A 14,318-nucleotide genomic window follows, 5' to 3' on the forward strand; every position below is an offset into this window, starting at 1 on the left:
GAATGGGTAAACAAAAAGCATTAGATGCACACCATGGAATATTATTCACCCATAAAAAGGAATGGAATTCATGCTTCAAAATAGACAAATCTTGAGATAATCATGCTAAGTGAGAGAAGCCACACACAAAAGCCACATATTCTATGATTCTGTCTATACAAAATGTACAGAACAGACAAATCCATAAAGACAATGATTAGTGATTGTCAGGAGCTGGGGCAAGGGATAACGAAGAGTGACTGCTAATGGTTGTGGGTTTTTCAGTGAGGAATGTGAAGATTTTCCAAAATTAGATGGCGGAGATAGTCGTACAACTCTGGATATACTAATAACCACTATTTGCAATTATACAAATATAACTAGTTAATCTTGTTAATACTAAATTCCAATTATTACTTCTGGGTAGAAGGGTTAAAATTAGTGCTACATATCTTTTTAGAATCAAAGTGTAATTTTTTAAAAGCCTAAAAAAATTAAAATATCAAGGTTACAATAAAGTATACAGTCCTGAAAGAAAAAACAGTCACACATTTCCTACCTTCCCTGAAAGTAGTGGTCTGCATGGCATTACACAAACCAGATTGGTACCTTCTTCTGTGACAAATGGAAGTTTTGTCCAGAAAAGACTTCTGCCCTGAGTAGCCATTCACATACATGCCAGTTTAGAAAGAATTCTCCCATTTCCTTCTCTCAAGTGACCAGCATTCTGGGAACTGTTCCAGGCCACTCTAGGAAAGTGTACCATTGAGGCTACAAATTAATTCATCTCACCCCCTGGTTCCATCCCCAGTCACATACAGATGAGTTAAAATTGAGGCAACTTTTAAGAAAAATCATGTTTTGTTCCCAAATCTGAGAAATGGACCATGCCTGAAAGTTAAGTGAGGACAATAAGCGAGGCATCAACATGTGTTGGGACAATGTTTTCACAATCAGAATAGCTAAGCAATTATTTTGCATGACTTGTATAAGGGACAGAAGATCTGGTCTAGCTCCAGCACTGTAGGGTGACTCCTGAACAAGTCATTTCTCCCAGTGGGGTCACAGCTTCCAAGTTTGGTTTTTTTTTTTTTTTTTCAAATGTCTATTTTTGAGAGAGAGAGAGAGAGAGACAGAGAGACAGAGAGACAGAGCATGAGCAGGGGAGGAGCAGAGAGAGAAGGAGACACAGAATCCGAAGCAGGCTCCAGGCTCCGAGCTGTCAGCACAGAGCCCGACACAGGGCTGGAACCCACGAACCATGAGATCATGACCTGAGCCAAAGTCAGACGGTCAACCGACTGAGCTACCCAGGCACCCCTTCCAAGTTTATTTTAAAAAGAGGGTTGGAGGGGTGCCTGGGTGGCTCAGTCTGTTGAGCGTCCGACTTCGGCTCAGGTCATGATCTCATGGTTCGTGGGTTCGAGCCCCGTGTCGGGCTCTGTGCTGACAGCTTGCTCAGAGCCTAGAGCCTACTTCGGATTCTGCGTCTCCTCCTCTCTCTGCCCCTCCCCTGCTCACACTCTGTCTCTCTCAAAAATAAATAAATGTGAAAAAAAAATAAAAAGAGAGTTGAATTATCTGAGTCCTATAATCCCTTCAATTCTCAAAGTGAGAGAATACTTTGAGTGTTGTGTACTTGTGTGAGTATGTATGTGTATGCAAACACATCCAAGTGCTATGTGCTATGTGTCAGGTAGCAGGCTCAATTTGTTTCTGCTTTTACAAAACCAATATCCATTTGTTAAAGAAGTCAGAAGCTGTTGCAAACATAAAGATCTTAATTTTTAGACATGCTATCCACAGCCTTCCTCCCTAGAATAATGCCTGATGATCCTATTCAAATCTGCTATCCAACTCTTGGTGGTTCTCATCCCACTTATTCTGCTCTACATTTTCTTTAATTCACTGCACTTATTGTAACATATTATTTATGTATGGTGTTTATTTTTATTGGCTGCCTCCCCCCAGCAAGACTGTACACTCATGAAAAAACAGCAATCTTTGTTTTGTATCCTGATATATTTCGTAAGTGCCTAGACACATAGCTGCCAGTCAATAAATCTGACTGAATCAATTGAATAAATTATAAATACACAGTCAAGAGGCTCTAATCCATTCTCTCCATTTCCCTCTGGGAAACAATCATAAGTATACAACACACAGCAGGCAGGACAAAGGGGAGAGCAGTTTCTCACAATTCTTTGATCTGTTGGTCAAATGACAAAATCCCTTAAAGTTCTCTTCCCTTCTCCCCGTGTATTTTAAGAAAAAAGTGCCATCTCCTAAAAGCACAAAATCGGTCATAGAAAGATGCAGAAATTAGGAGCAAAAATATTTCCAAGTAGATGGCAAGCAACTTGTGGAGGTAGAGAGAAATCTCATCTCCAGACTCTATCTGGAGACAGAACAGAGCACAGTTTGGCATCACCACTACGAATGAACAAATGGAGAAAAGCATATTATACTTAGCAGAGGGAAGAAAAACTTAACCCCAAAACATCTTCACAATTACAAAGAACAGTTGTAAGCAATATTACTGGCCTAAAGTGATTCTGCCTTTCCCTCTATCATCACTTTTTTTTTTTCCCAAATGCTCATTTCTAAAATCTCTGGTATACTGAATTTTACAGAGCTAACTGTATATAGTCTAGCAGTATCTTTCAGTGGCTTGCTATTAAAAAGTTAGAAGTTAAATGCATGCCTCTGGATTACTATAATAATAAAAGAGATTCTGGAATGCTAAAAGCATACCACTCTCTCTGTAAACAGGCTGAAATCTGTCTCGGCAAAGCTCACAAAGCCAGGGAGATCAACACACAGAACAAAGAAAACCATTTGGAAAATCCCAATGACCAACCAAACTTCTTGATCTAGCTCCAACAGGATGAGGGAGGAGGATCTTGATTAAAACAGCAGAGAAAAGGATCACTTGGATTGGTTTGCCTGGGAAAACTACCAAGGGAGTGATACATTGCTCCATGTAAGACACAGGAAATGGGAGGGAAGCCACTGGAAACTGATGATGGAAAAGACTAAATTTAAGTCCATCCAACATCAGCAGCCAGATGTTCCAAGCACCAAGCCCACATTAGTATCTACTTGCAAGGGCTGGGCCATCAACTGTGCTGATGAGTACTGGAAAGTCCCCAAGACCAGGCTGCTTGAGAGAAGAAGCAAAACACCAAAATGAAACAAAACCGCCAACAGTTTGGACCTGATTTAAAAACCAAACAAAAAATGAAACAAACAAAAAAACCCTCAGGCCCTAAGCAGGTTTCTTTTGCATGAATTAGACAGGTTCCATTCTTAATCCTCAACATTTCGATTGGGCTTTGGAAACAGGAAAAAAAAAAAAAAAAAAAAAAAGTAAGTACGAGAAGAAATGGTAATGCAACACAATCAACTAAAAAAAACAAAAAAACCAAATCAAAGTGGCTAAGATAATTCAAACTAGAAACAGACACAAATTGCTGAGACAATTAGCAGCTTTGGGAGCACCTGTTCATATATTAAGATAATCCACCCAGTCTGTGCAAGAAACGAGGAAGCAAAGTGACAGGGACAAGGATGAGCATTAAAAAAAAAAAAAAAAAAAAAAAAAAATGGAGGTTTTATTAAGAGACCAGCCCACTTCCTGAAAATTATCCTCAAGTGTTCTGGAGTGGTCTAATAATCTGACACATACAGCAGCAAGGCCTTCTGTATCTCAAAATCGTGCCTCCCCAGGCACACCCTCCTGGCCCCATGTCCACAGTTATGCAAGTAAATCCAACAATATAAGGGCAGCATGCATTTTCACCATGATAGACATCAACACAGACCTCACCTTGTCACTGTCATCATGACAAATGTGGTCGTGATGGATGGACTGGCACTGAAAAGAAGCACCAACACTACCTACAAGAGAAAGGGAGGAAAAGTTAAGATGCATTAAGTCCTTACATTTAAGCTGTTTTTCCAATTAAAAGTGCTTTTCTATCATCCCATCTAATCCTCAACAATACTCAGAAGTAGGCAGGATAGAGATTGTATTATTCATGCAGCTTAAACAAAACAAAACACGGAGAGGCTGTCTTGCACAAAGTAGCAGTCAGTGAAGTGGTGTATCTGAAACTAGAATCTTGTTCAAACCCCTTATTCACCACTTTCTACTATACTGAGCAGTTAGCTTTCAAAGCATGGCCACCTAAGTAAGCCCAACAGCCTTCAATAAGGCAAACCTATTTAAAAATATAGACATACCCTATTCAGACTATATATACTTCCTTTGAGAAAAAAGCTGACACTATAAACTCTTAGCATATAGACAATACCATCTAATACACAATTATGGGGCACCTGGCTGGCACTCAGCTGGTGGAGCACGCAACTCTTGATCTTGGGGCTGTAGGTTTGAGCTCCGTGTTGGGTATAGAGAGATTACTTAAAAATAAAATGTTTAGGGGCACCTGGTTGGCTCAGTCAGTTAAGCATCCAACTCTTGATTTCAGGATTGTGAATTTGAGCCCCAAGCTGGGTGTAGATATTACTTAATGAAACCTAAGGGGCACCTGGGTGACTCAGTTGGTTAAGCATCTGTCTCTTGATTTCAACTCAGGTCATGATCTCATGGTTCATGAGTTTGAGCCCTGCATCAGGCTCTGTGCTGACAGTGCAAGCCTGCTTGGGATTCTCTCTCTCCTCTTTCTGCCCTGCCCCATTTGCACATGCCCCTCTCTCGCAATAAATAAACTTTAAAAAAATAAAATCTTAAAAAATGTTTAAGGGGCACCTGGGTGGCTCAGGTGGCTGAGCATCTAACTCTTGGTTTTGGCTCGGGTCGTGATCTCATGGTTTGTGGGATTGAGCTCTTGAGTTGAGTTCTGTGCTAGCAGTGCAGAGCCTGTTTAGGATTCTCTCTCTCCCAATCTCTCTGTGCCTCCCCCCACTTTGTGTGTGAGCGCACTCGTGCACGCTCTCTTTCTCTCAAAATAAAAAACACTTGGGGCGCCTGGGTGGCTCAGTCGGTTAAGCGTCCGACTCCGGCTCAGGTCATGATCTCGCGGTCTGTGAGTTCAAGCCCCACGGCAGGCTCTGTGCTGATGGCTCAGAGCCTGGAGCCTGTTTCAGATTCTGTGTCTCCCTCTCTCTCTGACCCTCCCCCATTCATGCTCTGTCTCTCTCTGTCTCAAAAATAAATAAACGTTAAAAAAAAATAATAATAAATAAACACTTATTTTTATTTTTAAAATAAAAATTTTAAATGTTAAAATTTTAAGTTTAAAATTTACAAAATTAAAGCATTTATATTTATTTTTTTAATGTTGAATACACAATCATATAAGATTATAAATCAGTTGTTACTTTGAAAGTATACTTTTTTACTACACCTCTTTGTTAATTTGAAGAACTATCTCCTAATGACTGCTCTATAATAGTGACATTTTTAACCAATAGGAAAACAAATGATTATTCAATAAATGATTCAAGAACTGATGAGCCATTTGAAAAAGTTTGGTTCCTACATCACACCATACAGAAAATGGTGGCTCAAAGATCTATATAAATGTAAAAACAATGAAATCAGTTTTAAAGGAAATGTAGACTTAAAAAATAATCTTGGGATAAGAGAAACTTTCTGAAAGATAGCTAAAACAAAAGGCATAAACAAAAAGTCAGCAGGCATGACTGCCTACCAAAGATGAGCAAAACCCCTTCTTCTTATGTATGAGAATTTGACCTTGGGTTAATCCCTCTTAAACTGATTAAAACAACATGCTACCTGTATGTCGCTTGGCAACACTGCTTATGATATAAAGTTGCCAAACTAGTAAATTGCATCTGCATCTAGAAGTACAATGAACACTTAGTAGCAAGCCATGTTTTTGAGCTTCTCTGAGTCTAGTGACACGTAATTAGGCATGTCCCTTGCAGAGGATCCTTGAAACTATGCCTATGGATTTCTCTGTGGCACCCAAAGTGGTTATCATCTCTGAACCTGAGTTGTGAAAAGAACACTTTGGAAAGTATGAAGTGTTACATGAACTTCCACAAGGACTCCCATTATCTTTTTTTTTTAAAGATTTTATTATTTTTTTTAATGTTTATTTATTTTTGAAAGAGACACAGACAGCACGAGTGGGGAGGGGCAGAGAGAGGAAGACATAGAATCCGAAGCAGGCTCCAGGTTCTGAGCTGTCAGCACAGAGCCCGATGAGGGGCTCAATCCCCGCAAGATCATGACCTTAGCTGAAGTCAGACGCTCAATCGACTGAGCTAACAGGCACCCCTAAGATTTTATTTTTAAGTAATCTCTACACCCAATGTGGGGTTTGAACTCACGATTAAGAGTCACATGCTCTACCAATTGAGCCAGTCAGGTGCCCCAGGACTCCCACTATCTTATAGACAAGTTATAGTTATCATCTTATATCCTTCTGAATAAAGTGTTGCCAAGTGAGACCTATGGTCTTTTTATCATTCTGAATACATAAATGCTTAGTTGAACCTAAGACATCTGCCACCACTGCAGACATTACATTGTATTTTGTAAAATTCACCACACCATCAATTCAGATGTCCAATTATTCCACATGCAACTGAGAAAGAATGCTGCCTACTTTGACACATTTTCTTAATATTAAACTTTTTAATTTCATACATATTGAAATAAGTCTTTTAGACTTGTTTAAAGGTAGATTTTTATCCTATGTTACTCTTATGCATTGATAAAGAGAAAATACTGTCAGAATGGCTAAGATAAAAAACTCAAGAAATAACAAGTGTTGGTGAGGATGTGGGAAAAAAAGAAACCCTCACGCACTGCTGGTAGGAATGCAAATTGGTGCAGCCACTGTAGAAGAGAGTGTGGGGGCTTCTCAAAAAACTAAAAATAGAATTACCATATGACCTAGCAATTCCACTAATGGGTATTTACCCAGAGAAAACACTAGTTCAAAAACATATATGTACCCCTATGTTTATTGCAGTGTTATTTATAATAGCTAAGATATGGCAGAAACCCAAGTGTCTATCAACAGACAAATGGATAAAGATGTGGGGTGTGTGTGTGTTCAAATATTCCTCAGCCATAAAAAAGAATGCAATTTTGCCATTTTGCAATGACACGGATGAGCCTTGAGCATATAATGCGATGCGAAATCAGTCAGAGACAAATACCATATGATTTCACTCGTGTAGAATTTAAGAAACAAAACAAAACAATGAAAAAGAGACCAACAAAAACCCTAGAGTCCTAAATACAGAGAACAGGTGGTTGCCAGAGGGGAGGTGGGTGGGGGTGAAACACATAAAGGGGACTAAGAGTACACTTACTGTGATGAGCACTGAGAAATGTATAGAATTGTTGAAATATACTGTACATCTGAAACTAACACTGTATGTCAATTATACTTGGAAGGAAGGAAGGAAGGAAGGAAGGAAGGAAGGAAGGAAGGAAGGAAGGAAAAAGAAAGAAAGAAAGAAAGAAAGAAAGAAAGAAAGAAAGAAAGAAAGAAAGAAAAAATAATTACATTGGCAATAGCAGAGAAAATTTTTTAAAAACTACAAAGAATAAAAAAAACTTACCAGAAGGGTGCCTGGGTGGCTCAAGTAGTTAAGTGCCTGACTCTTGACTTTGGCCCAGATCATGATCTCATGATTCAGTTAATGAACCCAAGAGGGCTCCACCCTCACAGCACTGAGCATGGGGGCTGGGGGCGGGGGTATTCTCTCTCCGCCCCTCTCCCACTGGTGCTCTCACATATTCATGTGCACTATCTCTGTCTCTCAAAATAAATAAACTTTAAAAAAACAAATTAATCTCACTCAAACACAGGACTAAAAACACTAAATAAAACTGCAGCATACACAGTATGTATAGTACAGTGACAACACATGTAATATAACATGTCATCATAATCTACTCATGTTTACCTAAGAGAAGCCTGATTCCTTACATGAATTCAAAAAAAAGAAAATTTATCAAGAAAGTATTAAGATAAAATTTGTCAAGAAACAATGTCAAAAAGTTTGCTCTGAGATGCCTGGCTGACCAAATTGGTAAAGCATGCAACTCTTGATCTCAGGTTCATGAGTTTGAGCCTCACGTTGGGCATAGAGCTTACTTTAAAAGATAAATAAAATATGGGGTGCCTAGGTGGCTCAGCTGGTAAGTATCTGACTCTCAGTTTCAGCTCAGGTCACGATCTCATGGTTTCGTGGGTTCGAGCCCCGTGTTGGGCTCTGTGCTGACAGTGCAGAGCCTGCTTGGGATTCTCTCTCTCCCTTGCTCTCTACCCCTCCCCCACTCAGCTGTCTCTCTCTCTCTCTCTCTCTCTCTCTCTCTCTCTCTCTCTCTCAAAATAAATAAATAAAACTTAAAAAATTAAAAATATATATAAATATTAAAAATTAAAAAATAAAAGGTTGATCACATCAAAAGATGCTGAAAAGCATTTGATATTATATCTATTTTTCAGAAATACACTTATGAATATACTTAACAAGTTTTTGACACTGGATGATAATTTGGGGGAGGATGCGGGGGAGAGACACAGTTGCCAAAAAGTACACTTATGGATAGAGTAATATAAACCACAACGTGCCCTCTGGTATTATTATCAGTTAACATCATTTAACATATTCCAAATCCATGATTTGGAAGAAAGAATTATACAATAATGTCCCAAATATTAAAATCTCCTGAGAAAGTAGAATGACAAATTAAATCATAACATCAGCTATTGTGTCAAAAATATGGTAGATGTGTTTTAAAGAGGAGTTAGTAAAATTATACTTCCAGCCACTATTAACCTAGTAATATTAAATATAACCATGTAATATTAAAGTTAGACTAGTGAAAGAAAACCCTAAGAATTGACAGTTATAAGTATACATTAGATACTTTCAAAGAGGTACCAAGACAGACATTATTTTACTCTTCCACAAAACCCTTGTATTTAACATATCATGTCAGGGGCACCTGGGTGGCCAGTTGGTTAAATGTTGACTTCACAGCTCAGGTCATGATCTCATGGTTCATGCTCATGGTTCATGAGTTCGAGCCTGCGTCAGGCTCTGTGCTGACAGCTCAGAGCCTAGAGCCTGGAGCCTGCTTTGGATTCTTTGTCTCCCTCTCTCTCTGCCCCTCCCCCACTCATCCTCTCTCTCTGTCTCTCTCTCAAAAATAAACATTAAAAAAATTTTAACATATCATGTCATCTGTGTTTCTACTGAACACAGTTTAAGAAAGATGCAATTGTGCTGGAAACAGTTCACATCATATCATTTAATGACTGTGGGAGAGACCACCACTTGGGACCATCACCAAAAACTTGGGACTCCATGAAAGCTGGAGAGATAAAGACTGAGATACATTATTTAGCAACTTAAAAATCTCTTCTGAAAGAAAGTATTAAAAACAAATGAACAGGGGCGTCTGGGTAGCTCAGTCAGTTAAGCGTCCAACACTTGACTGGCCCAGGTCATGATCTCATGGTTCATGAGTTCAAGCCCCCCACCTGCACTATGAGTGCAGAGCCTGCAGGGGATTCTTTCTCTCCTTCTCTCTCTCTCTCTCTGCCCCTCCTCCCACTCTCTCGACAGCTCTCTCAAAATAAAACACTTTAAAAACAAAGAAACAAAATAAAAGTCCCACAAATGAACAGACATCCACAAATAAAACAGAAACAAAAAACAAAAAACAAAAACCACCTAGACACTGACTTTACACCTTTTCACAAAAATTACTCAAAATGGATCATGGACCTAAATGTAAAACATAAAACTATAAAACTTACAAAAGATAACAAAGGAGAAAATCTAAGAGACCTTGGGTTTGACAATGAGTTTTTAGATACAACACCAAAAGCTTAAACCGTGAAAGAAAAATTTGCTAAGATAGACTTCTTTTAAATTAAAAATTTCTGCTCTGTGAAAGACATTTTGAGAATAAAAAACCAAAGCCACAAACGGCTGAAAATATTTGCAAAATGCGTATCTGATAAAGGACTGGTATCCAAAAATATTCTAAGAACTCAAAACTCAACAGTAAGAAAACATACAACCCAATGTTAAAATGGGCTGGGTTTCTCTGTGACCTTTTGCCCTGAATATCAGAGCTCACTCTTTTGCCATTAAGGGAAGGGCCTTTGGATAGAAAACAATGCAGAAGCACCCTAGAGGTGAAAGAATACACAAAACCACCAGCTTCCCTCTCTATCCCTGTCCCATAAGACAAAGGATGTTGACAGACTAAAGCCGAATCCTGAAGAATAAAATACATGTCTTAAGGTAGCTTTGGATAAGCTAATCAGAAAAGAAGTACACAGCAGCAACATTAGAAACAAGAGGGCCAATTTTTGAAATGTGAAAGAATCTAGTAGAGAACAAGCTAAATAAATGCACATTAGATGGTGTTCACCATGAGTGTTCTTTCTTCAAATACATTTTATGAAGTTATCATTCCTGCTCAACGTGCCCTGGGGGCGCCTGGGTGGCTCCCTTGGTTAAGGGTCTGCCTTCAGCTCAGGTCATGATCTCAGCTCATGGTTAGAGCCCTACATGGGGCTCTGTGCTGACAACTCAGGGCTGAGCCTGCTTCAGATTCTGGGTCTCTTTACTCTCTCTCTGCACCTCCCCTACTTGCCCTCTGTCTCTCTCTCTCTTAAAAATAAATAAACATTAAAAAAAAATAAAAATAAGTAAGAAAGAGCATGCCCTGGCACTCACAGGCAGAGAAGGGGCCAGGGGGCCAAAGTGACAGCATGCTTCCATGCAGACAAGGCTGGTCCTCCCACCTGGTGGCCCATTCCATGGTTTGCTCACACCAGCATTACACTTCTCACTTGGCGTTCTTAACTTGGGACCCAAGACTTCCATGGAAACAAAATTTTATCTTTAGTATCATTAACTTGAAAATAAAATGTAAAAATTCATTCTCTTGTGAATATAGCAACAAACCACATTAGTATGGACAGTATGTGACACTGTCACTATTAAAAACCATAAATATTTTCATACAATAGTTGTTACAGGTATACTGAAATGTCATTTACACTTATCATTAGTTTGAATTTATGATAGCTATTAGGCACATTGCTAAAATATATTATTTAATGCATTTATAAGATGCAAATGTATTTCTATTACAAATTAGTTTTTACTATTTTTATAACTACATCCCAGTCTAATTGATTTCCTTTGTAACCTCATGTATTTTACTTTATGCAATTAAAAATGTTCTCCTGGAAAGAGGCCTACTGAACTTCACCTGATTACCAAGAATCCAGGAGACACACCAAAAATGGTTACAAATCCTACATTAGCTAGCAAAGGATGCTGGGCCCGGAGGAACAAATCACATCAGAAGCCTTGTAAGGGAAGAGACCTGCATCATCCTGGGAAAACTCAGAAAAATGTGCAAAACTGAGGAAAGAGAACAGAAATGAGGATTAAAGTGAGAGTGTGGAGCCCAAAGTTTAGAACTAAGGGAGGTAAAGAGGCCAAGGGTCAAACAGTGGTGGGAAGTGAAGTTTCAGAGCAACTGCCATCAGCTAGGATTCTAGTCAACAGGAGCAAGGTGGTGATATAAAGCAGAGACACTATTTGCCATGTTCCCAGAGACCACTACGCTGCAAAATCCAACCGTCAATTCTGCGTCCTCATCTTTCGTGATCTATTTGCAGCATCTGACCCACTTGATGCCACTCTCCTTCTTGAAACCCTTTTCTTCACTTGGCCTCAGGGAAACTTCCCACATTACTGACTGCAACTTCTCAGTCCCATTTGGTAGAGTCTCTTCATCTCCCCAATTTCTAAAGGCTGAAATGTTCCAAAGATCAATCCTCCGACTTCTCTTTTCTGTCTATATTTACTCCTTTAGTGATCCTGACTAGTCCCATGGCTGATAACTCCAAAATCGGTATCTCCAAACCCTGACGTCCTCACCTCCCACCACAAGAAAATTCACATTTCTATATACTGCTACCTACTCGGTATCACTTAGATGTCCAACTAGCATCTCACACATTACGTACCCAAAACCGAGCTCGTGATCTTCCCCTCCAAAACCACCCCTCTTCCAGTTTCAGTAAATGACAAAACTATTCACCAGCTGTTCACCACCACCGGCCAAAACCCTTGGCATCATCCTCAACTCCTCTCTTTCAACTCACATCCCACATTTGATCAATTAGCAAATCCTGTTGGTTCTACTTTCAAAATATGCCTGAAATACAATGACTTCATATGTTCTCCATTGCTGCTACCCATGTCAAAGCCCGGACTAATGCAGTAGCTTCTTAACCGATCTCCTTAGTTCTACTCTTTCCCTGTGAACTTTCCTTATCTTCCCCCCTAGTCTATTTTCCATATTGTAGCATGGAGGACCCTTTAAACCATTCGGACAGATCACGTCACTCCTCCTCTGAAAACATAGGTTCCTTCTCTCACTCATAATAAAATCCAAAGTCCTTACACCTTAGTCTACAAGGTCTTTCACATGACCTGGCTATCCTAGACCTTTCTGATCTTATCTCCTGCCACTTCTCCTTTCCTAAAAGGAAATTAAAACACAGTAAATACACATAGCAAATTGTCATGCTAGTATGTGATATACTTAAAACAGAACACTGTTCTATGTATGCCTCCTAGTCCCAGGCCCATTCAGAACTCATATTCCCCTGTTGACACGCAGGATGATTTTCCAAATGACATGTCCTAACAAGGATAGTTGGAATGTAACTGAGACTCTTCTGCACATTGCTTTGAAAAAATAAAAGTACTGTGTTTATAAAATACAAACATACAATCTTCTTATATAAACATCTGCAGAAAAACATTGTTGAGACATATGTATATTCCTTGAAATCTGGGTATAAAAAAACAAGAGGCATTAAACCACAATACCAAACTAAAGACCTGGGTAAAGTGTGCACATATCTTTAAAGGTGGTTAACTCTTGACGGTGTGTGATAAAAACATGGCATTCTGAGCGCTGTGAGGATTATTCTTCATTGTGCACATCTGAGACAGGGGGTTGCATTATTTAATCTAGAATATGAAGTGGGCCCCTCTTAAGCACCTCCTGGACTCAATAGCTATTTATTTACCTATCACCTCAGAAACAAAGATTTGAGGGTTTTAAAATGAAGATTTTGATGTCACAGGGATGAAAGATAGAGCACGAAGAATGTAGTTGGTAGTATTGTAATAGCATTGTATGGTACCAGATGGTAGCTCGACTTATGAGCACAGCATAGCTCACAGACTTCTCGAATCACTATGTTGCACGCCTGAACCTAACTTAACATTGTATGTCAACTACACTTCAATAAAAATATTAGTAAAATGTGTACCTGTTTAGATTTTTATTCAAAAGTATTTTCCAGATCTAGCACTTTAGGTTGAAAGGAGTATTTTTTAAAACTACACTCTTGGGGTGCCTGAGTGGCTCAGTCGGTTAAGCATCCGACTTTGGCTCAGGTCATGATCTCACAGTTTGTGGGTTCGAGCCCCACATCGGGCTCTGTGCTGACAGCTCAGAGCCTGGAGCCTGCTTCAGATTCTGTGTCTCCCTCTCTCTCTGCCCCTCCCCTGCTCACACTCTGTCTCTCTGTGTCTCTCAAAAATAAATAATGCAAAAAAAAAAAAAAAAATTAAAAAAAAACTACACTCCTGAATTTACTAATGTATTCATTTAACAACAAGGAACTGACCTGTGGTCAAACCCTAATAGTTTAAAATAAAAATATTTTTTTTTATGTTTACTTAATTATTTTGAGAGAGAAGCGTGCATGTGTACAAGCAGGAGAGGGGAAGAGGGAGAGGGAGAAAGAAAAGACTCTCAAGCAGGCTCCATGCTCACAGTGCAGAGCCTGCCATGGGGCTCAATCTCACCAATCCTTAGATCACAACCTGAGCCAAAATCAAGAGTCGGACACTTAACCGACTGAACCATCCAGGTGCCCCAAGATATTTCTCTTTTAATAAATAAGTAAAACACACTTTCAAAATGGAACCAAAAAATAAATAAAATAAAAATGAAGATTTGAATGACAAAACTGGACAACGGGAAGAGCAACAGCATCCACATAAGCACCACATGCTTTCTGTGACCTATTCTAGGAGACAAAAAGCAGCAGCAAATACTGGCCAAAATTTTACCAATTTGAGCATTCAGAACAACAAAAAAAGACTATAGCTGGCCAAAACACATTCACATCAATGAAAACCTGTGAGTCTCTAACAGTACTCAAAAAAAGGGAGAAAAGACTTCTCTTATCACTTCCGGAAGTGTCTATTAAAACAGCTTACTTCAAAAACTGGTAATTAAAACCAAAAAAACATGCATTTAC

At 39.2% G+C, this 14,318-nt stretch overlaps 1 protein-coding gene across 2 annotated transcripts in view; it reads right to left on the reverse strand.

Annotated features, from left to right (window-relative positions):
• Window positions 1–14,318, reverse strand: part of RNF38 (ring finger protein 38) — a 130,206-nt gene that overhangs the window by 64,891 nt on the left and 50,997 nt on the right. For both annotated transcript variants that reach the window (XM_053908098.1, XM_053908096.1), the window contains exon 2: window positions 3,809–3,879. In XM_053908098.1, the coding sequence (XP_053764073.1) occupies window positions 3,809–3,879 (71 nt within the window). The remainder of the gene's footprint in view (window positions 1–3,808; window positions 3,880–14,318) is intronic.

This window comes from Panthera pardus, unplaced genomic scaffold, assembly GCF_024362965.1.
Source record: "Panthera pardus isolate Hobbes unplaced genomic scaffold, ASM2436296v1 HiC_scaffold_20, whole genome shotgun sequence".
Lineage (NCBI taxonomy): Eukaryota > Metazoa > Chordata > Mammalia > Carnivora > Felidae > Panthera > Panthera pardus.